General features: G+C 37.0%; 1 protein-coding gene across 1 annotated transcript in view; it reads left to right on the forward strand.

The window, feature by feature from the left end:
• Positions 1-27,449, forward strand: part of si:dkeyp-97b10.3 (uncharacterized) — a 46,437-nt gene that overhangs the window by 16,190 nt on the left and 2,798 nt on the right. The window contains exons 2-13 of the mRNA XM_052110208.1: positions 5,557-5,588; positions 12,346-12,378; positions 13,257-13,331; positions 13,585-13,620; positions 13,725-13,768; positions 14,917-14,969; positions 15,501-15,718; positions 19,306-19,556; positions 24,415-24,558; positions 24,640-24,775; positions 27,226-27,270; positions 27,357-27,437. Of these exons, the coding sequence (XP_051966168.1) occupies positions 5,557-5,588; positions 12,346-12,378; positions 13,257-13,331; positions 13,585-13,620; positions 13,725-13,768; positions 14,917-14,969; positions 15,501-15,718; positions 19,306-19,556; positions 24,415-24,558; positions 24,640-24,775; positions 27,226-27,270; positions 27,357-27,437 (1,148 nt within the window). The remainder of the gene's footprint in view (positions 1-5,556; positions 5,589-12,345; positions 12,379-13,256; positions 13,332-13,584; positions 13,621-13,724; positions 13,769-14,916; positions 14,970-15,500; positions 15,719-19,305; positions 19,557-24,414; positions 24,559-24,639; positions 24,776-27,225; positions 27,271-27,356; positions 27,438-27,449) is intronic.

Consider the following 27,449-nt stretch of genomic DNA (forward strand, 5'->3'; position numbering starts at 1 on the left):
GTACAGACAACATCAAACCTTCCATAGAAGCACCCATCTGATGTAGGCATGGCCGATGTAACTTGTATCATGATATAGTCATTTTTTTCTGGGAAATTAATAAAAATTGGCTAATATATTTAATAACCTTATTGTCAATTTTTTGTTAAATCCAGTCAGTAAATTAAATAATTAATGGAAACTAATATTTTTTTTTTGTATTTGAAACTTGACAAAAGTACAACAGCAACAAAACATCACACTGTTTTAAATCAACCTTACCATAATGCTCAATTACACATGATGCCACATCATGATGCAATGCAACAAAGAAAATAATACATAAATGAAAAATTCTTAACGAAAATAACCCTTCTTGCAGAAAATAAACACAATAAAATGAATGAATACAGAGCATATCCTTTGGCTTTCATAATGTCCTTCAGCGTGCTTTATTTTGAGGTGGTAAAACAGATGGCTTGTATTACCACGAGTGGTTATCTTCATATGACACACTTTGCAGATTAAGGCTTTTTTGTACCAACACAACAGATGTCACACTTGATTCAATAGCGTGCTATTGATCATATCAGCAATAATTCATCAAATAATGATCAAATGGTGGAGAAGTACAGATGCGCTGCGTCGTCAAGAGAACATTCTGCATGTTAAAGAGATGATCTGGATCACGGTGGTCTGCTGCATCTTCTGCTATATATGGCTTTGAATGGCTCCACAAGAGTTGCGAGTGCAAATAGCATTCATTAGCGAGTTTGTGGGCGCATTTGCACTGTTGCCTGATCTGCATAGTTCATTTAGTGAATTGCACCCTAAACCAGCATGTGCAAATAACCAGCGCTTTTAATGACCGCAACTCATTCCCCCCCTCAGTGTGTTCTGACTACTGATAAATACGCTCGCGCTGCGCAAATGGACATTTACACTTGTAGCAAAATCTCAATCGAGAATTAAACACTGGTTTAAACACAGATTTTGCTGTTTTGGAAGGAAATTCAGGGCTCTACAATAAAGACTGCCAGTGTGAGGGAGATTCAGGCCAGTTGCTAGAACTGTCACTTGCCCGATCGGGCCAGTGATGCATTTATAACATTAGTGCGAGCAAACAAGAAGTGTTTCACAGAGTGAATGAAGTCTTCTAACCAAGGAGCGAGCGCGAGAATATTTATCTCGCAAAGATGTGTAAGTGCATAATATACTGGACACGCCAAGGCACATTTGCGTGCATGCACAAGATCATGCGGACACCGAGCGCGCTCTCCTAACACTGTCTTCGCTCTTATCCAAGTGACTTAGCAGCAGCTATTACCAATGTGAATAAAATAGCAGGAAAAAACCCACTTAATGAATTTCATTGTGGGACTTTGTCTTACGCAACATTTTTAAGTATCCCCGCACATTCCGTGTTCACAGAAAAATCCCCAAATTTTTCATTTTTACATGTTGGTGAAAATTAGTAATCCACACATTGGAACACAAGAAACTGTTTCTTTCTATAGGACTGAAAATCCATGTCTGTCTGTGCATATGCCTCATCATCATCATCTCTCTCCGTGCGGAGTAGACTGTTTAACTTGCGTGTGCTCTCTTAAAGGGTCATAGCGCAAGTTTTATTCCCACTGTAAAAAAACAAACACGTTTTCTCATTAATATTCATTTAGAGATGAAGCGCCGAATGAGACGTAATAAACTTTGCTAAACCCTAGTTATATACGTGTCTGGAAATCACCAGCTGCTCAATACACAGTTGAAAGGTTTGATTGGTTAAATGAAGCTTAACATTGTCTTTGTGTTTGTTTTTGAGTTGTCACAGTATGCAATAGACTGGCATATCTTAAGTTCAATATTAGGTCAAAAATGGCAAAAAAGAAACTCATCAGTCAATCATTGATTTGAGGAATGAAGATGATACAATACTTGAAAGATTACATAGAAAGGTGTACACTACAGTCTTCAAAGAAAAACTCTAACAAGAACAGAAAGAGATGTGGAAGGCCAGATGTACAACTAAACAAGAGGATAAGTACATCAGAGTCTCTAGTTTGAGAAATAGACACCTCACATGTCCTCCGCTGACAGCTTCATTGAATTCTACCTGCTCAACACCAGTTTCATGTACAACAGTAAAGAGAAGACTCTTATGGGAAGAATTGCAAAGAAAAAGACACTTTTGAAACAGAAAAACAAAAAGGAAATGTTCTAGTGTGCAAAGAAACACAGACACTGGAGAACAGATAATTGGAAAAGAGTGTTATGGATCTTAACCCCATTGAGCTTTTGTGGGATCAGTTAGACTGTAAGGTGTGTGAGAAGTGCCCGACAAGACAGACACATCTATGGCAAGTGCTACAGGAAGTGTGGGGTGAAAGTAGGGATGTCCCGATCCGATACCTGGATCGGTATCAGCTTCCATACTGACGTTTTTAGAAGGATCAGGTATCAGTCCGACGAGCCCGACCCAAATGCGATACTGTGTGTTAGTCATGTTCGTTACTGTCAAGCTCAAAAATGACATAAAAGAACTGTGAAAATGGCATTAAAGCAGTTCATATGACTCGTGCATTTTTTTAAAGCCATTTGAAGACGCGTGATAGCTTTGAATTGCCATAGGCTGTGCGTTCTTCTCTGTTTACACACACGTACGCACGCACGCACGCACGCACGGCTATTTTTAGCCTTAACGTGGTGTGCAATATTTGAGCACTACAAATGAACATCATTTCAGATGCAGATGCTCAATAGTTCTGTTCACTTATAATATGTACTTAGAACGGAGCTACATTTCACCAGAATTTAAATAAAGGAAGGATTATTAGTGAAACATTCATTTACATAGTGAACTTACACTGTGAATATAAACATCTGTCACATTAATAATCTATACATTTATATTGAAATAATGTGTATTTAGAGGTTTGTGTTTCTTTACATATTAAAGAACACACCCAATTACTTCCACACAATAATGTAAAGATATTATAAACTGATTAAGCAAATAAACAACTCTGATATGGGATCGGGATCGGCCTATACTGGGATTTCTGATATCGGATTAGAAGTGGAAAAAGTGGTATCGGGACATCCCTAGGTGAAAGGTCAAGTGCTACAGGAAGTGTGGGGTGAAAGGTCAAGTGCTACAGGAAGTGTGGGGTGAAAGGTCACATGAGTATCTGGATAAACTGACAGCTGGAATAACAAGGATCTGCAAAACTGTCATTGCTGCACGTGGAGGATTTTTTTTATGAGAACACATTGAAGTAGTTTAAGAAGATCTGAAAATTTTGTATTTAATTGTAATAGTAATTTTTCATATTATTAATATTTATAATTATTAATATGACTATACATTGTGATCAGTTGAATGCCACGTTTGGTGAATAAAATTTCTTTCCATAAAGAGCAAAATCTGTCCATTATTCCAAACTTTTGGCCGCCAGTGTATATCATCATATCGCTGACGCTCAGCCCTAGTCTGATGCACGAGTATGTATGAGGAATTAGGCCAATAATAGGGTTATGTGAAGTGATATAGAAAATGCAAACAATATTTTGACATGGAATGCCACTTTAAGGATTGTAGAAAAATACTTAACTTGTCTGCTGCAACAATATGTGTTTTGATATAATGTATTGGAATTATCTGAATTATAATATTTACTATATATTATATGTGTAATTAATTAAAAAATATATTTACTAAATTATCTTTGGGGTCCTTCGTCAGTAAATATTGATATGTGATAAATTATAATTAATTTTGTTAATTTGTTAATTAATTATAATTAACTCCCACGTCAATTAATTAATTTTGATTGGAAATTTTAATCGACTGACAGCCCTAGAAATGGATATTTATTTCAATATTATGTTTATATATGCTATTATTGTGGCAATAGTAGTGAAATATGATAGATTTGAGAAAGCAGCATTATCATTGTTAATTGTTTACATTAGAGGCCGACCGATAGTGGATTTTCACTTGTCGATATCTGAGGTGGTGGACAAGGCTGATAACTGAGTTTTTGGCCAATAGTTTTGAATGTCAAAAAAATAATCTTATTCTTTCCTTACTATGACAGGCACAGAGAAAGAGAAAAAATTGGTGCATAATGTTGGTCTTTTAAGTATAAACAAGCCTGAAACACAGCGAGGACTCTTATTTTGAAATGAAGGAATGATGAAAAAACAATCAGCAACTATCAGAATGGATTTTTGCTGATAACACTTGTTCCATAAAGACCTGGCACCGATTCAACGGTAAAACCGATATATTGGTCCACCTTTAGGCTAGTTTAGATGTTTACATTGTTCTACATGTTAAATGATCTGTAGGGTGCACTGCTCAAAAGTGTGTGCACTGCCGCTTGTGTTTCAGTCCTCCACAATCCACTGCAAACTCACATTCCATCAAGTCCCACCATATATATTGAATATTCTGTTTCATTCAGAAGTATGTCACATTAAATGGGTTGTGAATGCAGTTTCACGTTTAATTTAAACAAGTACCTATTGAGGATGGTTACAGCTAATACAGCAAAGAAGCCGTGTAGTTTTATAAAGTTATTCCACATCAGGGGTCATCAAACAAACATGATCATACAGTGCAGGTTGGAAATCCCTGCATAAAGTATTGATGAAATCATAGATGTTGCATGATGGCTTCGAGTACTGTAATGTTTCTTGTGATGCTTTTAAACCCTCTCGTACATCACACTAGGTGGACTGTGAATGAAAAGTCATGTTTTTATATTCAGAGTTATGCTGGCATGTGCTCCATTTCCTCTGATTGTTTCTAAGATGTCCAGGAAACTGTTGAAACAGACAGTTTGAGTTGTTTTTCAATAGATGCTTCATTTGTTGCTGTTGAACTTTGTAATGTACAGTAATGAAATGATCTCATTTATTAAGCTGCATGTTCCAATTGCAATAAGAATGTGCACTATTAACATGGATATTACTTTTCCATTTCATTATTTAGCAGATGTTTCTATCTAAAAGGACTTATATACTAATATCTGTTGACATGAATATTAGTCTGTTGTTTTAAGTGCTGTTATATCTCATGTGTCTTAGAAGAATAATAACAAGAATAATGCATGTAGACAATCTGTGGTGTCATCATCATGCAGAATGTTCTGGAGTCTTTCATAGACAGCTGTCAGACTGCACTGGATTCTATACGGCAATTCTATTGTCATTCCATTTTCATTTTCATTTAGAGGGGTTGTAGTAATAACAGGGAGTCGCTTTTTAAACCAGTGCATAAAATATATAACCCTCATCTTTCTATCCCCTCGACCCATCCCAACCTATTAGAGACAAATAACAAAAATGTTAGCACATAAAATAAGTGACCAAAGTTAAATAAAACGGCACTATTCACTAGAAGTAATGAAAAGTCAAGTAGTAGTTGAAAATGAACAAACAAATTAGAATTGTATTTTACGGTTTCTTACGTCTGCTGTATTTGTCTCATTTGTAAGCTGAACAGTTCGATGTATGTCTGAATGGGTTTATTAGTGTGTTTGACACTGACACATTGTTTATGTGTGTTTTCAGGAATGGAGTTATCACCCCATCTGATGTGAAGGGTGAGTCAATCATGTTCACACACACAATTCAACTCTTGATTCAAAACACTCGACATGGAATCCAGCCAGAAATTTGGTTTCAAAACAGTTTTTTTCTGCATTGATCTGGATGTATTTGACATCATCACCGCATCCGTCAGCTCTCTCCACATCAGCTCATATTTGTAGTTGACAGTCACTTTGTATGGCGCTAACAGTTCCACCATTAATAATGTAAAGAGACTGGACAGATAATGATGGAACTGCTTGAGAATAAGTGATAAGTCAGTCCTGAAGAATTGTCTGCGGTGTGAATGGTATTAATTCTCCAGTAGAGAGCGTCATATCCTCCATCTCTAACTTCTGTCTGCTGTTAAGTCTCTGTTTACTTTAGAGGCAATGACTGGCACCGGCAGTGAGAGATTTATTTCATGTTATTTATGTGTGCGCTCACAATCCTCAGGTCACACTTTATACAAATGAATTACTGTCTGTATAAAAATGAACTATAGAAAATCAATAAATCAATGATGCCAAAGTACTTATCAGACTCTTTATAAACATTTAAACCAGAGATTGTTGGTGTTCTGCTTTTGTATATCATGTACATTTCTCCAAATACTAATGACTAATAGGGCGAATCTCATGAAACCCATAAAGAACATGTGATCACAAAATCAAAAGAGAGCATTTGTTTTATTTATGCATAAAGAAAATGAATGTAATGCAAATAAAATGTGAAAAAATATGTGTCGTCTGGGTTTTTCCTAGTTCAAAATGAGGCAGAGGTGGTACCATCCTGATCATGGGCACACTTGTACCAGAAGCAAACACTTACAAGCAACATATTTTACATGATTGAAGAAAATGACAATTATCAACTTATGGAATATTTAGTTAAGAAAGCTGACCTGTTCAACATTAAATTAATTAAATGCAACATAACAGCTAATGTGTTCATTTATAGTTAACAAACAGCAAACTTGATTAACCTCTTAAGCGGATAATAAGATCATCTCTGATCTCAGGTTTGTGGGAGGGTATGGTGGGAAGGGACGATGTGTAGAGACCAATCGGCCTCTGTTTTACAGCTTTGATTGACAGCTCTTGATTTACAGTGTGCACAACTGAAACAGTGCTGATCTTATTACTTGTTAATTATTCTATGTAATTATGTTTCTGGTTTATTCAGACATTTACAAATGTAAGTAGTTCTTCGGTTCAGTAAAACTCTCAGATCACTTGTTTGGAGAGTTTTTTGGACTTTTGATGAAAAAGGCTCCCTTGGTTCCAAATGCAATAACTTGCTTTGACATAACCATACAAAGTTTTGCCCAGATACTGTTCACATTATTATAGTCATCACTTTCTCAGCAGTGTTGTAACAGAAGAGCCTCCAAACATGAGCAAAATCTATTTTCTTGACATTTTGAAAGGTATTCTGTCAAATGATCTTGGTCCTACCTTGCTTTTATGTATGCCACTTAGACACAAACTCGATTAAAGTCCTCTCTGATGCTACGACAAGCCATATCTGCATACATGAAAGCATTACACTAATGCGTGAAACATTCATTTAGGGAAACTTTTTAAGAAATTGAACATACTTGAATGCAAAAGAAACAATGTTCACCTGAATACTTGAATATTCATGAATTCATAACGAGTCAATGATCTTTAGCATTCACTATTTCTTCATATACTGTCTCTGCTATCAGTAACTGTAATGTGATCACTGATTAAACGATACTAAAATATGCACTGACACCATGTAGGTGACGGCAAGTCTTAGTGAGTTATTAAACCGATTCATTCATGAATGAAACAAGTGTCTTTATTAATGGGTCATTGAAGGATTGACATTCCCGATTCATTCCAAAACACTGAATCATTCAGGAAGGAAACGGCGCTGTTCTTCTTTGTTTGGAACTATTGCTGCTTAAATCATATTAATGACTAAAGTCTGATTACACTGTTCAGCACATAATGTGAGCGAGATGTACATGTTTGCAATTATGAGAAAATCAAGATTATGTGTGAGTAAGTCACTGAAATAAGGCAATGAAACACATAATAGATTTTGTAGACAGTTTTCACTCACAAAGTTAACTTTTGTGCAGTAAATTCACAGCGTGTCTTCTGCCAAAAACGATAATGAGCTCAAACAGGAAAGAATGTACCTCTCGTTGGTTTCATACGGATTACACAATCAGAGAATATTTGTTTTCGATTTAAATTGGTTAATTTCAACCTTTTTCTAGATCGGGGTCGTGACCCCACTGGCACTGGACAACTTTTTAATCGCTACAGATTCAAAATCCTGCCTTCATGCACTTGAGTCCATGTATACTGATCACCCCATTATCATAAACATCTTAACTAAAATACATCGATTACAGAAGACTTCAACATTATCCTCTGTTGGGTGCCGGGACACATTGGTCTGGCAGGAAATGAAAAAGCAGATACAGCTGCAGAAGAGGCATTCAACTTGGCGATCTCAGAATGTCTGATACCACCCTCTGACCTCAGGCCATTTATAAACTCATATATCACCAATAAGTGGCAATCAGAATGTGAGTGCGACAGCAATACATTATTTGAAATGAACCCCAGGATTCAAAATTTTAAATCTAGGCATGACCAAATAGTGTTTACCAGATGCCAACTGGCCATTCAAGCAATGCATTCAACTCGTGCATTTTACTGACTGGTGAAGATCCTCCCATATGTATATTTGGCCAGACCCCTATGACCATCAAGCACATTCTACTGAACTGTAAAACTTCAGAACTATCAGACAACGCTTTTATAAAGAGACTTGTTTAATAGATATTTAAAAAAATATAATCTGAACAGATTTTACAGTTTTTATCTTGTATAAACTTAGTGTCTTATCTAATATTGCAAATCTGTATTGACGAACCCTTGTTTGCCATGCGAATAGTCCAGTTGCTGACATGGCGTTAAAACTAAATACATAAATAAGTAGAATGTAGGCTATAAGTGATTTTTCACCTGTTGTGATGCTTGCGTGATGGTAAATGGGGTGGTTGGAGATGGTAAATGTTTGGATTTGGGGAGGTGGTTATATAGAAGATTCTTTAATTGCTTTTTTCATTTCATTTAAAGTGCTTTTAAAGTTTTTTGTGTTTCAGGAAATGAATGACATTTTTAATGCAAAATCAATAAAGCAACAATATTCACGACCCTTGTCAGGGGGGTTATAATCAGATATCATGATATTTTAAATGTGATTTATTATTTAAATATGTTTTACATATCGCCCAAAAGGGAAGTTACAGTTTTCATGAAGTCATTTTATGTAGACGGCACAAACACGTGTACTCAATTTCATATTGCATCATGTTACCTATTAATATTTGCATATTTGTGTGTTTTTGAGTAGTCTATGGACATTTTATTTTAGTTGTTTTTGAAAAATAGTAAATTATTCATTTGTGCTATGGCTCATTCGAAAAAATGCATCAACCAAAAACTTCAAAATGGTCTCCTTAGTGAAAAAAGGTTCCCGACCCCTGCATTAGACATATGTCTCATGTCTGCAAGGCTTTTTTCGGGTTATTTTCGTGACGCACTCCAGACAGAAGTTCACGGAGACAGAGACGACAGAAAGCGCATTCTGTATGATTTCTTTATTTTACAAAAGCACAACGTTTTGCTGTTATTGTGCGCTTACACATAAGTAAACCCTTTATAGATTCGAATGATGTCTTACACTTATCTGTATGACCAAAAATGACGGAGTATTTCTTTCTGCTTTTATCAGGGGAAAAGTCAAGTGATCGGGCCGGTGCCTCCGGTGACCACAGAGGATTGTCTATGTTATGTTATCAATATAAAAAAAACAACTCAAACAGGAGCAATTCAAATATTGAATTTTGGGTTCATTTCCGACCTAGCGCGATGCTATCGTGAGCAACACCTGATTAGCTTGCCAAGTTCTGCTGACCCTATGGAGATTTCATTATAGTGGTTTATTTTCACAGCAGTGCCAAACAATGTCAAAGTTTAGGGCAAACATTATCCTTACCTGTCTGTCACAAATGAAGGCTGGTCAGGTAGACATCGATGTTGTGTGGCGGCTTTAACAAAGAATGTCAAAGAGGGGGAGGGGCTTGTGTGGTCTCAGAATTACAACTTAAATGCAGACGTCAGGCACACGTTTAATTGAGAATTGATTCCAAGAGCCAAATTGAAATTAAATACTCAAATCTAAATAAAAAAAATAAGAAATGACTTTCAGAAAGGGCATTTATCTTGTGATAGAGGGCAGGTGCTGGAGGTCTGAGTCGGAGGCGGCACGGAATTTGATGGAGGCACCGTCTCATAATTCTCTATGCAGGAAAATCGCTGGTCATTTAAATTGTGAATTATTTATTTACACCTTTACAGCGTTTGACATGATTTAGATAAAAAAAAAAACATTGTCTAACTCAAATGTTTTTATTGTAAAAAAACCTTTTTTGATTTTGGAGTGAACTGTGACCAGGGTTTATCTAAAGAGAGCACTGATGAGTCAATGTTTCTTAAAGTACTCTGTAAAGCAGTGAAGAATTCCTTTTTAAAGCTGTAATTGTTCATTTGTTGATGATTGATGGGGTTTTCAGAGCTGGTGAATGAATGAGTGCAGTTTACTGTAATATTCACACTCAGAGGATGTAGTGTTGTGTGACAGTTGAGTGTTTGGTAGTTTGTGAATGAATGTAAGGTGTTGTTGAGCTCTCACACAACAGGGTATGTCCCACAGTCCACATGAAAATCCCACACCTCACACTGCAATAATATATCATAGGCGGTGGGCATTTCACGTCAACTAAAGCACATTTAAGAGAAATGTGCTCCAGATTTTAATGTTGATCTTCTTGTTTAATTGTCATTTTCTTTTGTACACACACCACCGGTCAAAAGTTTTGCAACTCTTGACTAAAATGTTTCTCATGATCTTAAAAATCTTTTGATGAGCAGGTGTATGATTAAACGTTTGAAATTAGTTTTGTAGACAAAAATATAGTTGTGCCACCATATTAATTTATTTCATTACATCTAAACTTGTATTAAAAAATAAGTTTTTGAAATAGATGACTTGGACCAAATAATAAAGAAAAGCAGCAAATAAGTGCCCAACATAGATGGGAACTCCTTCAATACTGTTTTAAAAGCATCCCAGGGTGAAATCTCAAGAAGTTGCTGGAGAAAATAATCAAGAGTTCATTTCTGCAGAATATAGACAAAGGGGGAATACTGTGAAGATGATCAAATATAACACAGTTTTGATTTGTTTTACTTTATTTTAAGAATGTGAAATGTCAGAATAATAGTTGAGAATTATTTATTTCAGATTTTATTTCTTTCATCACATTTCCAGTGGGTCAGAAGGGTACTAACATTCACTTTGTCAGTATTTGGTATCATTGCCTTTAAATTGTTTAACTTGGGTCAAATGTTTTGGGGATCCTTCCACAAGCGTCTCACAATAAGTTGCTGGAATTTTGTCCCATTCCTCCAGACAGTACTGGTGTAACGGAGTCAGGTTTGAAGTCCTCCTTGCTCACACACGCTTTTTCAGTTCTGCCCACAAATGTTCTATCGGATTGAGGTCAGGACTTTGTGATGACCACTCCAAAACCTTGACTTTGTTGTCCTAAATGCATTTTGCCACAACTTTGGAGGTATGCTTGGGGTCATTGTCCATTTGAAAGACCCATTTGTGACTGAGCTTTAACTTCCTGTATGATGTCTTGAGGAAAATGATATGGATATATTGAAGCAACATCTCATGATGACATCTATTTTGTGAAGTGCACCAGACCCTCCTGCAGCAAAGTACCCCCACAACATGATGCTTCACAGTTGGGATGCTGTTCTTCGGCTTGCAAGCCTCACCCGTTTTCCTCCAAACATAACGAAGGCATTATGGCCAGTTGAATTAGTTTCATCAGACCAGAGGAGAGATCTTTATCACCATGTGCACTTCCAAACTCTAGTCTGGTTTTTATGGTGGTTTTGGAGCAGTGGCTTCTTCCGATATAGGACATGTTTTACTGTGGATATAGATACTTGTTTCCTCCAGCATCTTCACAAGGTCCTTTGCTGTTGTTCTGGGATTGATTTGTACTTTTCACACTAAACTACGTTCATCTCTAGGAGACAGAATGCGTCTCCATTCTGAGCGGTGTGATGACTGTGTGGTCACATGGTGTTTATACTTGTGTAGTATTGTTTGTACAGATGAATGTGGCACCTTCAGTTATTTGGAAATTGCTCCAAAGGATGAACCAGACTTGTGGAGGTCCAAAAAAAGATTTCTGAGGTCTTGGCTGATTTCTTTTGATTTTCCCATGATGTCAAGCAAAGAGGCACAGAGTTTGAAGGTAAAATACATCCACAGGTACACCTCTAATTCAGTACACCTCCTATCAGAAGATAATTGGCTAATTGTCTAAAGGCTTGACATTATTTTCTGGAATTTTCCAAGCTGCTTAAAGGCACAGTTAACTTAGTGTATGTAAACTTCTGACCCACTGGAATTGTGATATAGTTAATTAAAAGTGAAACGATCTGTCTGTAAACAATTGATGGAATAATTACTTGTGTCATGCACAAAGTAGATGTCCTATATGACTCGCCTACAACTATAGTTTGCTAATATGAATGTGTTTGTGTGTGTGTGTGTGTGTGTGTGTGTGTGTGTGTGTATAGTAAGATCATTAGTTTAATTTAGCTGGTTAATCTCTGTGTTTCTGTGTTTAAACAGACCAATTGACTGACAGTTCTCACAGCAGCTCAGGTATGTGCTCTGATTTCATGTTTGGCATATAAAATATTCAGCATGTTTTTCATTCCTACAGTGATGTTTTTGATTTCCATCAACTGATGAGTTTGAATAATTAAATGTACAGTAAATATTCCAACTAAAGATGTATTATAATCCCTACGGACATGACTGAATCTGGTTGTACTGTCCATTTAAGATCAAGGTGTGTATTTTTGTCCTGTGCAGTTCAGACAACACACTCAGAATACAGCAAATTAATTCAATCATATTTGTGTGGCGGTTTTCACAACACACATCATTCAAAGCATCTTTACAGAAAATGATACTGTAACAGAACATGATGCTATCAAGTTGAGTGCAAGTTCATGTATTAGTACCCATAAAAACAATAAAGTACAATGCTGAACAGACTTTTCTCCATTCTTGAAAAATGTGAAAACAGTGAAAGTTATATAAAGAATGATTCATATTTTGGATACAATAGAAACATACTGCACTCCATTGTTAGGGTAATAATTAAAGCATCTTCACCCCTCCAGCAGGGACTGATGTGTTATGACAGTTCTTAGATATTTTATACAGAAATACAAATCTTTATCATTTTCTTGCTCCACTTTGGAACAGAAAAGGAGACACTTGTTTTCAAATTTGTCTCACACTTGTAATGTTTAAATCCAGTGCGTTTATGATACATGTGAGAATGTCTTTGTTTAGCAGGAAGTGCGGCTCACTCTATAGCATTTTAGAAGATGAAGTAGAAGAAACTGCACGCAGACAACAGGGCAGAAGTGAAGAGTTTCTTTGAATAGCGGCTTTAATCGTAGTTTAGATTGTTCCTCAAAGAAACAGATGTTTGCTGCTGTATTAATGTGTGCACATGTTTATTTCAGATAATACAGGCACATCAACAGAGGAGAGCTCTGAGGAAGAGGAGGCCAATGAAGAGGAAGACAAGAGAGATTCAGGTTAGGATGTGCTCACTTATACATCTCTATGATTCACACTTTTTAACTTTAGTCCATAGAATTGACTGAAATAGCAGTGATGAACATTACATAATAGACTGCAAGAGATTGTATCGCAATATGTTTCTTTTCAAAATCAAAGAGTAAATATAAATGAATACATTTGTAGTGTTATTTTTGTATTGCAGACTCAGAGTGAATGTCTTGTCATATAACTGTTCAATCATCATGAGGGAATGTTTTATGTTTTCAGACTCAGGAACACGACCCAGTGCAGAGCATCACATCGGTAATGTTTGTCCTGTGTGTGATGTTTGTGCAGATGTCTATGTCTTGAGTATTTGAGTAACAGATGTTCTACACACTCACTGTAAATCTTGCTTTTGTCCTCAGATGAGCAGCTCAAGTTGTGCTGTGAGAAGTGTTCAGTGCTAAAGGTCAGTCTATACTGTATTCCACAAATGTTTATTTGGGTCATTCTAACAAATAGCCCCTTGTGTCACTTGGAAAAGTTAAATAAAAATTCAATACTTAAAAAAAAAAAATGTTTCCTTTCCCTCAAGGATGTAATTTAGTAAAATACAGCATAGTACAATACAGTATAGCATATAGTATGGTATAGTACATTACAGATTTGTATAGTATATCATAGTGCAGTATAGCACTGGACAGAATAGCACTGTACAGTAAAGTATAGTAGAGTACAGTATAGTTTAGTGCAGTACATTATAGTATAGTACGGTATAGCATAGCTTAGTATAGTAAAGTACAGTATAGGTTAGTACAGCATAGTAGAGTACAGTATAGCATACTACAGTAGACCTTTGTACAGTAAAGTATAGTAGAGTACAGTATAGTTTAGTACAATACATTATAGTATAGTACGGTACAGTATAGTATAGTATAGTGTACCATTGTACAGTAAAGCATAGTATAGTTTAGTATAGTACATTATATTATTGTATAGTAAAGCATACTACGTTATACCACTGTACAGTAAAGCATAGTATAGTAGAGTACAGTATAGCTTAGTACAATACATTATAGTATAGTACATTATAGTGTACCATTGTACAGTACAGTATAGTTTAGTATAGTACATTATATTATTGTATAGTATAGCATAGCATAGTATAGTTTTATTAAAAAGGCAAAGTTTTGTCCCCAGGCTATGTGTCTAGCCTGTGCCCATCAACATGTCTCCACACAATTAAAGTAATGTTCTGATATTGTTCAAATAATTCCATGAATCCAAGTGTTTTGTGTCACAATGAAGGGAACTTTTTATAAACTATTTCACTTCTTTAAGTCTGTCTGTCTGTATGGTACAAACAATATATCTAAACAATAGATTATGGAAGAGTGGATATTAATATCAGCATTACACTCTTGCTAATAAACAGTGTAGTATTGTTGAATGGAGTACATGACTGGAAATGGCTAGCTAAGCTGTAAAAATAACAACACTGTTACATGTTTGAAATGGATTATAAAAATCTAATTTTCACAATGCCAAAAGCATGTGTGACATCGAATGACCCACTCTGTAATGATGATGAAATGAATGTGTTATTCTCCCTCACAGAATACCAAATATGAGCTGGTCACCCCCAGGGAAATGTCCCGAGAACGCCTGCTGTAGGTTTTTCTCTGCTCTACTGTACTGTTACTATAGTACCACTATCTGTCATATGTGACTCACACAACCGTTCTGTTCTCATTAAATGACTCCCTGTTTCTAAATGACCATCGAATCTAAACCTGGATATCCAACCAAATTCAACAGTCAGTGTTAGAAATGTCAAACGTGCATTGTGTGGTACTAAACTCCCATTATTAAGAGAAAGCCAAGATTCATAGAGCACCGTTCAGGGATAATTCAATCTTTGATCATATTAAACAAGGAAAGAAAACTGTTGACAAAGTATTGTGACCGAAAGTGTTTGCTAAAATGTAAGAGTCCCATATGTTTTTATATGTGTCTTGATTCTGATGTGGCATGAACACCCTAATGTTCTTCCAAACATGAATTACTTACTTTCTTTGGTGGAGATTTTTGCCTCCGTCTCCATTCATGACATCATGTTCATTTTTGAGTGAAAGATCCCTTTAAGTTTGCATCTGTACACTACTGAAACATTGTTTGTTTACTGTGTTGTTGTGTTGTAGGCTGCAGTTGGATGGTGAGGGTGTGTATGAGTGTTCACACACCGGACTGGTGTTTGAAGTCTCTCAGCGGGTGAAGATCATATACCGCATTCTCTCCTGGAGCAAGTACAGCAACTACTTGAGTGACTCGTGGAAATTTGCTGGGCCCATTTTTGACGTGGATTGCGACTCGTCTATTCTCAGATCCGTCCAGTTCCCGCACTCGCTGTGTCTGGCAGGTACATAGACTTCCCACGCATTAAACATAAAAGGAATGTTAATTTAGTTATTATTCACTCACCCTGGTGTTGTTCAAACCTGTTTTCTAATTTGTTCAAATTTGTTTCTGTGGAGACTTTTTGAAGGATCGTCACACAACTCGTTCATAGTGACCACGACTTTCAAGCTCCAAAAAGGACAAAAAGCGTAGTCCATAAAAGTAGTCCGTATCACTTGTGCATTATATTCCAAGTCTTCTGAAGTCATGCAACAGCTTTGTGTGAAAAACAGACTCAAAGTTTTGTTGAATTTGGTCACACAAAATCTGTCCTTCCACAGAAGTTCTCAATCTCTCATTGGCATCTGTGTGTGAATAATGTGTGAATATAGGAGTGGTGGTGGCGTAGTGGCTAAAGCACAGGGCTGTTAATCAGAAGATCACTGGTTCTAACCCCACGGCCACCACCATTGTGTCCATGAGCAAGGCACTTAACTCCAGGTTGCTCCGGGGGGATTGTCCCTGTAATAATTGCACTGTAAGTCGCTTTGGATAAAAGCCTCTGCCAAATGCATATATGTAAATGTAAATGACATAATTTAAAGTTCCTCAAACAAAGCTATCGTATGACTTCAGAAGACTTGGAATATTAGTAATATTTTTATATTAAAGGGGTCATGAAATGCTCTTTTTATATATATATATATATATATATATATAATTAGGTTGCCTTGAAAGAGCCGGTCTACTGATCTACTATTTACACTTAATATTCTTCTTCTTCAGAGTCTACATTTCTGACTAGAGAGATAAAGCACTCAAATAATGTGCTTTATCTTTTCTAACTAATCAGACTTACGGTTTTCCCACAGCGGACAATCAAACATTGGAAAAATCCCCATTCACTTACGATGATGGATTGTTCCGATTATTCAAACTTTATAATGTGAAAAATCCAAAAGTATACAGACACACAGAAGGCCTTTAGTTGCTCTAATTTACCACTCATACTTTCTATCTATATTTCACCCCATCACTTTCTTTTCTATCTTTACATCACTCCACTCTTTTTATTCTTTCTTTCATTCCATCACTTTAACACCCTAGTAACTGCATTTAACCTAGCAAACATTTAGTGCACCCTAGCAACCAAAACCCATTGGCTGCCATTCCAAATGGCTTATCTCCTGATCAGAATGTCAAAGAGTCTTCATTGTTGGCCCGTATGACTATGACTGCAAACAATCTCGTTAGTATCACCCTGGAAACTGCCTAGCAACCAAATGAGCTCACCCTAGCAATCAAGTAACAAAACACATATATCTGCACCAGAACATTGTAGAGACTTCTGGGTTGGCTCATTTGACTCAGACTTGCAAGGAGCCTTGTTAGTATCACCCTAGCAACTTCCTAGCAACCAGATGGGGTCACCCTAGTAACTGAGGAGTCTATATACCGACCGACCGAGCATAAAAGTACAGTTTTTTTTAGCACTAAAACAGTGATAATATAGTAATGCAGTATATGAACATTTTGCACCTGTCTCAAATGCTCCGTTTTGGCATCAGCGTCTCCTTTAAACTTCAATGTAAACGCCCAATGTTCTGATTGGCTAACATCGTGCATCCCCTCAAATACTGCCAAATTGAACCTCAATCTGAAGAGAATAAACAAGCTCTCCATAACATTATAAAACTACATTTCAGGGTGTACACATAATGCACATCTAACATATTGCATCTGAATATTTTAAAGTGTTCACTCAAACACACCAGCACCATAACTATCAAACAGACATAACATATGAAATATTCATGAAAGAAGCTGTTTATGTACTGTTATGTGATCGGGTCCAGTAGTGTTTTTAACTACCCCATCCTTCAATAACTGTTCCTTTGCAAAGCTTGAATCGTATTATGACTGGTTCACAAGCAGTCCACTCTGATATGAGCCAAAATCACAATCCATGCTGAAAAATGCTGAAGACGCATTCACATAACGCATATACATAGTCCAAAGCATGGTGACACATCTAGTCCATGTTTACATACCCAACCCAATAGTGCAAATGGGCACAAGAAGTCATCCAGGTCGCATTTGTGCTCAAAACAGCAAGAGGCACAGCAGCTGAATGAAACAGTTTGGAGTCTCTGTTTCAGAGTTGTAACTTGACCTTTGTGTCTTTTAAAAGCGGAATTAGATACATGACAATGGTCAAAGACTTCTGTCTAGAGGTGTTCAGGAATAGTTAGTAGGCAACACTAGGCCAGTTTGTCCTGCTCTCTGTCTCTGTTTGGAACAGTGCAGCAGTGGGCGGGACCAAGAGTTTGATGATGTAATTAGGCATTGATGTTGTTGCTATAGTTGAAGTTTCTGTTTACAAACAAACACTCCACCCCTTCCAGGTTCTTTTGGTAACCCACAAAAGAACTGCTATCTATGGGCTCTTCGCTCAAACTGTGCTGAAACTGCCCCAAAAGTGCTGTTTGTGGGGTTGAAACACAGTTTGGGAAAATTGGGGATTTTCTCCCCAATTTGGAATGCCCAATGTGCTCCAAGTCCTCGTGTGACTCCAAGTGACTCGCCTCAATCCGGGTGGCGGAGGACGAATCTCAGTTGCCTCCGCGTCTGAGACTTGGCTTGTCGATTGCTTTACCACGGAAACCTAATGTGTGTGGAGGCTTCACGCTATTCTCCGTGGCATCCACGCACAACTCACCACACGCCCCACCGAGAGCAAACCACATTATAGTGACCTCGAGGAGGTTACCCCATGTGACTCTACCCTCCCTAGCAACCGGGCCAATTTGGTTGCTTAGGAGACCTGACTAGAATCACTCGGCACACCCTGGATTCAAACTCACGACTCCAGGTGTGATAGTCAGAGACAATATTCGCTGAGATACACAGACCCCCCCCCCCTTTTTTATTAACATTAAAATATATTATACATTTTATAAAGATTATTCAAATTGCAGTGCTGCCTATTTTCCAGCATTGAAATCTGTTGCTGGAAGAACCCAGAACTGCGGTTTCCTGCAGTGTAATTTCATCTATAGTGGCGGTAATTAATTAATGTACCCCTAGTGACGTAGGGAAGTAGAGAGTGAGGTGTTTTGGCAGCTTGGTTTCAATAAATGCTTTTGTTGCATTGGGGATTTGAGCTTGAGTTTACGGTTTGTTTTTATAGTAGAAAAACCTCTTATATTTCAAAATATCAAGGAAAATGTGATTCCTTATGACATGACCCCTTTAATACAGTGCAGAAGTGTCTGCTGTAACTAGGAAGTTTCATTTAATTGAAAAGAGCTGAAAACAGTTTCAAGATGTAGCTTGAAAAATTCCTTTTTTGTGTCCATGGAAAAATCATACAGCATATAGGTTTAAAAAATGACATGAAGGTGATTTAATAAGAGTTTTCTTTTTTGGGCGAACGATCTTCTTGAAAGTTGTTAGGATGAGATAGTGTTTCTTTTGGCCAGGTAAGATTGCAATTTTGTCAAGAAAGGTTTAGGAAATGTTTTTTCTTTCTTTCTTTCTTTTTTTCTGTTTGTGCCTCTTCTCTGTCTCTCTTTGCCATGCTGTGTTCCTGACGTTCGCTCGGAGCAGATAAAGCCAACGAGGTGACGTTCAGCGTACTGCATGTGAAGAACAGTCGCGGTCTGATCGAACCATCGGCCGATCACTCGGCCAGTCATGTCAAATGGAACGTGTCATCTCTTTCTCCCGTGGGTCCCGTCGTCCAGACGTCTAAAGCAGCAGAGCATCACGGGGTCGTTCAGGTGTTCAAAGAGGTCAGCCATGAGAACACTTTCTCCTTTAAAGTTTACCTGGCGGGAAACAACTGCTCTGAGGTCAAGGTGAGCAAACGCTTCAAATCACATATAACACTTCACCATTCAATTCTGTTTAAATATAGCAGATCTGACTGAGCTTTATGACGAGCTGGACTGAATCTGGCTTCCCTAACATTCATCAGTGTGAATTTGAACTGAATTGGCCACGCCCCACAGGATGTTGAATTGGAATGACAGGAAGGGGAAATTACTTCAGTGAAATTCCACAGGTGACAAAACAGAGAATTTCTTTAGGCTAACACAAGTTTAGTAACAAAACATTAATAATTCCATCATTAAATTTCATTCTTAATAAATTTTTGACTAATGTACTGTAACTCTGTGAAAATAAAATATATATATATATATACCGATCAGCCCTAAAATGAAAAGCACCTGCCTAATGTTGTGTAGGTCCCCTCATGCAGTTACAGCAGTTTCTGAAATACTCAAACCAGCCCGTCTGACACCAACAATCATGCCACAGTCCAAATCACTGACATCACATTTGTTCCCCATTCCAAATTAACTGGCGCTCCTGACCCGTATCTGCATGATTTTATTCTGCTTTCACAGGATTGGCTGATTAGATAATGGCATGGATGATTGTTGGTGTCAGACAGGCTGGTTTGAGTATTTCTGGGATTTTTACACACAACAGTCTCTATAATTTACTCAGAATGGTGCCAAATACACAAAACACATCCAGTGAGCGGCAGTTCTGTGGACTGAAATGTGTTGTTGATGAGAGAGGTCAACAGAGAATGGCCAGACTGGTTTGAACTGAGAAAGTCTACAGTAACTCAGATAACCGCTCTGTACAATTGTGCTGAAGAATATCATCTCTGAGTGCTGTTCTGACACGCGGGTTGCTGCTGTTTTGGCGGCACGAGGGGGACCTACTCAATATTAGCAGGTGCTTTTAATATGATGGCTGATCGGTCTATATATATGTAACACTTTATTTTAGGGATCAGAAATTAGGCCGTAATTCATGACTAATATTCTTGTAACTGACTAGTTTTGGACTTGTTTGGGATTATAAATGATGTATTAAGTCTTTATTGGTTGATTTCTTATTCTTGCTTTATAACCCCTTTATATTTGCTTTTGTTATAAGAATGAATTTCTGCTAAAAACCAAACATCGATAGCTAATATGATGCAAAATGCATCTTTTATAGGTTCTCAGGACTGTGTGTGAATGTGCAGCTTATAAGTGTAAAATACATGTAGAAAGCATACAGTATTTGAAGAAAGCAGGTTAGGGTTAGGGGTGTGGGTTGGTGTAAGGTGTTTGTAGGACTCTAAATAAACACAATAAACATGGTAATATTTAATCAGGGGTGAAAATATCATCTAAAACTATTTGTCCGTAGTGCAAAGAGGATGCTTTTGTTGCTATTTACATTAAGCAGCAGTAGTGTAATGAGAATCTATAAAGGATGTATTTTGCACCTTGATAGACATAGACCTCATTCACACTAGTGCCATTTTTAATGTGAATGACAATGAGGCTGTGAGGGACAGACTTACCATCTCTTCAATGGCACAAACGGTATAAAGCAGTAAAAAGCTCCAAGATCACATGTGATTTCCCACAGCTCATGTTGTCTGGAGTTCTTTGTGTACTGAATGTTCTTGGACAGATATTTTATCAATGTTTTGTCTCTGGAATGATCTAAAACACTTTAAACTGCAGTAGAGCCCATTGAAGAGATGGTAAGACTATCCCTCACAGCCTCATTGTCATTCACATTAAAAATCAAAGATGGCGCTAGCGTAAATAAGCTCTTTTGTTTTACCTTATACTGTAAGTTTAATTGTTAGGAAAAGATTAATATAGAGAGGCTATTAGGCAAGGGGAAGAAATCAGTGAACAAAGGGCTTATAAATACCTAATAATTCCAATCTAGTCTGTTACTACTCTCATACAAGTCCAATTATTACTCATGAGTTACTTTCTAATTTCACTCAAATAAAGTGTTACTATATATATATATATATATACAGTATATAGTATTTTAAGCATTGAGTATTAATATTATTAAATGTTTCTAAATAACCCATATGAAGCACGCATACTTAAGAGTAATTCCTACTGGAATAAAAGAAAAGAAGATGAGAGCATTACTTAAAACTACTCTTACATTTAATTCCATTTGAATTCTTCTTCTTTAAATGAACATTTGAAATACGACACTGCATCCAGTTTGATATGTCAGATGACATTGATGAATGTGTGGTGATGTTCGGGTTACACCAGTATGAGTGATGACATCATTATTACTCTTGTGTGTGGGTTTGTGTTGATGTCATTGTTAGTGTGTTTCATCATCTATTAAACATCTGGAGAACCTTTCACTATAAACCCTCCAGGATTATAGTGTCTCTTCTGACACTGTCTTGAACTCTCCACAAATGGTACAAAGTAAGAATCTAAACTCGTTCAAGTCAAGAAGTGAGTTTTATTTGACATTTATTTTATATGACATTTGAATTTTTTGCAACCCTGTTACCAAAATTTGGGACCCGTCTGAATGCAGTTTAAAACCCTGATTTTTGCGATTTAAAAAATTAAATAATATATTTTATTCTAGTAATAATAATTGCTTAAGAATCTAAATCCATAAACTGTATGAAGACAAAAAAGGAATGTAATAGTTCATGCACCAGAAGGGGTACCACGGGATCTAAACAAAATAATTACCTCAAATAATGAACTGAGCTCAAATCTGTGCAACAAAATATCAGAAATATGTTGTGGTTGAACAATCACGTACATGAGTTTCAGTAAATTGCTTGATATGATTTGAATCTATACATTTGCAGTTTTTATATACTGTATTTAAATGAAAGATACGATTGTGCCACACAAGCATGAACTGTATCTACTGTAAATGTGAATGTACTGTGGAACATCATGAGGGGAACGCTGCGGTCTTCTCGATATAATGCCGTGAAATACATCGTCATTGACTTCAACTGGGTTTTTATATTTCTTGCACCTCACTATAGAGACAGCAGAAAGTGAACGCAAAGATTTTGTGGTGATTCCCTGGTGACATGATTTTGCACATGAGAAACGTCAGCATGTGACTCAAAAGCAGTTAGCTGCTCACAGTTTAAACTGGAGAATGACAAAGCAATTGTTCTTGAACATTGTTGCTAAATGTCACAATTAAACATTCATCTGTGGTATGAGGGAGCGCTGCAGTAAGTGTGGTGTTGTTCCAGCAGCAGATGAAGTGTTCAGCACGTGAAATGATTTCCTGTGCCCGAAACAACCGCCAAGAGTTTCAGTGCGGTGTAATTCACACATTCAGTCACTTTCACTTTCAATCAGCTCTTTGACCTTTATTAAACTACCAGTAATACTAGCACACGGTAACTCCAAAATAAAGATGCATGTGTTGCACTTAAATGAAGTCTATAAAAGGGAAATATTCACACAACAGTCCTGTGCAAAAGTGTGTATACAGTAAATATTACATTATATAATATTATATATGACTTGAATGGCAGGATGCAAATGAAGTGCTTCAGTGAGCCATTGCTGTCTGAGGGATTTTAACCATCGTTTTGAAATGTTTATATCATACTGACTTCTGTCATTTTATTAAATGTTTTAAATATTTATTATTAAAAGAGACACCCAACTTACAGCACAAAACATCACAATCTTCAGTTGTATTTTCTCTCAACAGAAGTGTTCTTTTAATTTAGTTCATTTTCACATTTTTAAACAGCATGGCATTACCGCAGACAAAAACACATTTTAGTTAATGATGTGCAAAATGCCAACGACATGTCTGAACATAATAAAGATGAATAATATGTAAGATTGAAGGACATGAGAAAAGGATCTGAATGTCCTGAAGTACGAGCTGCTGTCAGAAGTGACAGTTTAGGATATTGTGTTACATGGAACATGTTGTTCAGCTGTTCATTGTGTCATAATAAGACATTTATCTGATTCATGTCCCATATATGTGTTAGTAAAGTTCATTGTTCAGGAGTTCAGCAGAGAAATACACAACATACTGTGACTGGATTCTTTATAGATCATCGTTTCTTCTTTCTTAAGTGTGTGTGTGTGTGTGTGTGTGTGTGTGTGTGTGTGTGTGTGTGTGTGTGCACTCGCGATATCTTGCACTATTATTATTTTCATCAACACATGCTTTAATCAAAACCATTACATCATCAAAAATGCCTTACTAATACTTTGTAATGTTTGTGCTGTTGTTTTCCCACCAAAATGATGTCACTTCCTGGAAAATGTTGTCATTAATTAACTGCTTTTGCCAGTTTGGGGTTTATTTAAAAAACTGATATCGAGGACGCAGGAAGAAACAAATATATACAACTGATAATCAATCAAAACAATATTCTTAAGATATGTTTTTGTTTGAAACATTTTGAGTAGAGAATGAAGAAATTGAAGAAACATCTGGAATATTTTCATTTTAGATGGAGACAAGGCAAAAGAATCTGCTCAAAACCCTTTCAAATGTTCTCTTAATCTTGACATTGTGATAAAATATGAACCTCATTTTTCCAAGATGGAAATCATTTTACATTTGCTTTTATCTAATGTATATTAACAAGTAACGTTACCCAAAAATGACAAATCTGTCATCGTGTACTTGTTCCAAACACATATGACCTTCATTCTTCTGTGGGACACAAAGGAGATGTGAGGCGGAATAACAGTCAACATTCACTTGTGTGGATAAAACAGAGAATGCTGACTGAGGCTAACACGAGAGGAAATGATGACAACATTTTCATTTTCATGGAGCATGAACGTGTCCTGCACCGCAGAAAATAACGGGGGTTCTACATAAATAATATTTGATCCTTTCTGTTGTAACCATGCGCAGAACATCAGAAAGGATATTCAGCGGGCGAACAAATGCAGGAGCAACAAGAAGTATGTCCAAGTATACAAGCCACCTACATGCATTCTAGAAGAGAACAGGAAGTACCGGCTCACCAGCGACCCGGTCGGCCACATCACACCAGAGGTGAGCGACAGCAGACGTGATCGGTGAGGTGAAGTGTGCTCAGTAGTGCAGTGTTTCAGGACATCTTCTGTTTGTGTGCAGGACATGCTGTTCAGCCCCGCAGTCGTGGAGCTGAAGGGATACTTCGAGGTGTTCTTTGAGGAAAGTCCTCCATTCAAACTCTCTCTAATGGATGCTGAATCTGGTCATACTGTATGGACCGCCACCATCAGAGAGGGTATGACATCATGAGAGGTCACATTTGTGAAAACATATTTATTTATGTACTCATTGATTTTCATGTGAAAAGGACACTGCTGATCATCCAAGAACTGACATTTTCCCAGGTGTAGTAGAGCAACGGGATCATAACCGCCATAGACATTGAAATATTCAGTGAATAACACGTGATATATTAATGCTTATCACCTCCAGTACAGCCTTACAAAGTACTAGCAGTTATTTACCATTATTAAACCTAACGCACTACATGTAATAATTCATATACTTACTATTTCCTTATTATCTGATTGTGGTAAAAGTTATTATACAGCAGTTAGTTCTGGTCCTCGAATCTGATTGGACGAGACGTTCCATGAGTGCTGATGTCTCCAAACACACTTCACGGCTTGTATCGCTCCACTTGTGTTCATGCCGATCTAAACTGAGAGAGCAGATAGATTTATGTCTTTTCATTTTTCCCTGTGACATTAAAGATTTGAGCCTGCAGGTGACGACAAAAGACAATTTTTATGTGTTATGAGCCAGTTGAGTTTGACGAGCTTTGAGTCAGCGCTGTCAGTCGGCGAGTGTTTCTTTGAACTCATCGTCACTGTTTCTCACTCCTTATTCGATCTTAGTCTCCACATGCTGTGTCATGGAGTCACGTGATAACTGGGACTTGTCCTCCGCCACCCGCGTCACCACGAGGACCTACTAAGTAGTGGGAATTGGGCAGAAAAGGGGATTAAGAAAATAAATAAATAAAAAACACTTAAGGCGTTTACCTGATGCCTTTCATCACGTAACCAGATAGAACTAAAAAATGGAACAGTTTCTGAAGTGTTTTATAATAAGAGTTGGCGATTAATAAGGAAAAGCTTGTTTGAAGGTGTGTCCTACACATGGAAATATGATAAGCATGTAAATAACAACTGGATTAAATGTGCAGTACATGTAGCAATTTTATATATGTGTAAAAGTCTTAAAAGAAATAGAAAAAAAGTTGTTTTTGGTTTTCGTTCCTTGAACCGTTTCTAGTCCCTGTTCACCACATTGTGCCAAAATAAAAGACATCTTTAAAACATGGATTGTGATTACTAATAACAGAGCTGAACTGTAGAGCCAAAATAAGTGTAAGCACAATGAAATAGGAGAGAGAGGGGCACAAACTTAAATTTTTTGGTTTTCTTAAGTTTGTGTAAATGCGCTTGGGCCTCAAAGTATTCACATTCATTTGACATGTCTGGTCCATACATGCGGTCTTGTTTCATGCATACAATGTATCTCATGGAAAGAAGGAACGTGAAATGTGACAGCGTGCCCCATTGGCGGGACACATTGTAACAGGTGAGGGGCACGTGTAACATGATGGCCTAAAATCCCCCTCTAACAACCAGAAGTAGAAGATAAAATCCTTTGTCAATTAAAGTCATTTATTGCATGGATTGATAAAGCACAAACACACATGGGGAATGATGTAAATGACATATCTGACTGCATGGAACTGAATATCATTTTTGGGAATTGGGGCACATTGTCGCAGTGTTACAGCATGCCCCGTCAGTGCAACTGGGATTTTAAGCTGGCTGGTCACTTCTGCTGCTGTCTGACAATTAAAGGACTATGTAAGATGCTAACAGATTGGAGATTAAAAGATACCAAGTTTATCTTATTTTAAATAAACACAAAAAACTGAGATTAAAAAAATGGTGTGAATTTTTACTTTTGCTACTTTAAAATGATCTTTTGGCGATATCTTCAGTTTTTTTTTTTTTTTTTTGCCGCAGTTTTACCTCTACACAGTGTTGATATGGCAACAAGTAAACAAATGAAGTGTCAGTTCACCCGCGTGTGTGGAAACGTTTAAATCACGTATGTTAAAAGTCGTCCCATGTTAGTTTGAGCCCCGCTCCCCCCTGCTGTTTAAGTCTGTAAGAGAAGCTTGTGTCTGTTCAAAACATTACTCCTTAAATATGATGTCAGCACTGTTATATTACTTACTAAACACATTATTAGTTACTGTAATCTAATTACTTTTTTAACCAAAAAGTTCACTCTTGTAATCAAATTACATCTCTTGGATTTTTCTTAATTAAATTGATTAAAGTGGAAAACATTTAAAACATGAATAACATTCATACGTACATCTGTTTGAGTGACAGCTGATGTGTGTGTGTGTGTGTGTGTGTGTGAGAGTGTGTGTGTGTGTGTGTGTGTGTGTGTGTGTGAGTGAGTGAGTGTGTGTGTGTGTGAGACGACAGATGAGAATTTGATGAGCAGAAAAAGAAAACATGTAGTAGGGGATTTAAAAAGTAGTTGTCAGAAAGGAAACATTATTTTTGTTTGAACAGGAAGTGCAGGGATTGACCAGTTCTGCATTTCCTCTCATTATGTGTACCGCACTAGACCGTGAAATGTGTGTGCTGAGAATGACCCGTGTTTATGTGCAATATTTGTCTTTTATAGGAGACTGTGTGCATAATGTGGATTCCCCCCCGAAACAAACTCAAGGTGTGTACAGTCTCTCTCTCTGTCTTTCGTATCGATTTATAGAATCCAGAATATTTAAGAATGTTTTTCCGTCACACTCTGTACAGGCAGAAAGAGACACAGCAGCACATTAGAGGAGGAACTCGGGAACAAACCCAAGAAGAAAGCTCGATACATCGATGAGTCAGGTAACACCGCTT

Source organism: Xyrauchen texanus, chromosome 38 (assembly GCF_025860055.1).
Source record: "Xyrauchen texanus isolate HMW12.3.18 chromosome 38, RBS_HiC_50CHRs, whole genome shotgun sequence".
NCBI classification, from domain to species: domain Eukaryota; kingdom Metazoa; phylum Chordata; class Actinopteri; order Cypriniformes; family Catostomidae; genus Xyrauchen; species Xyrauchen texanus.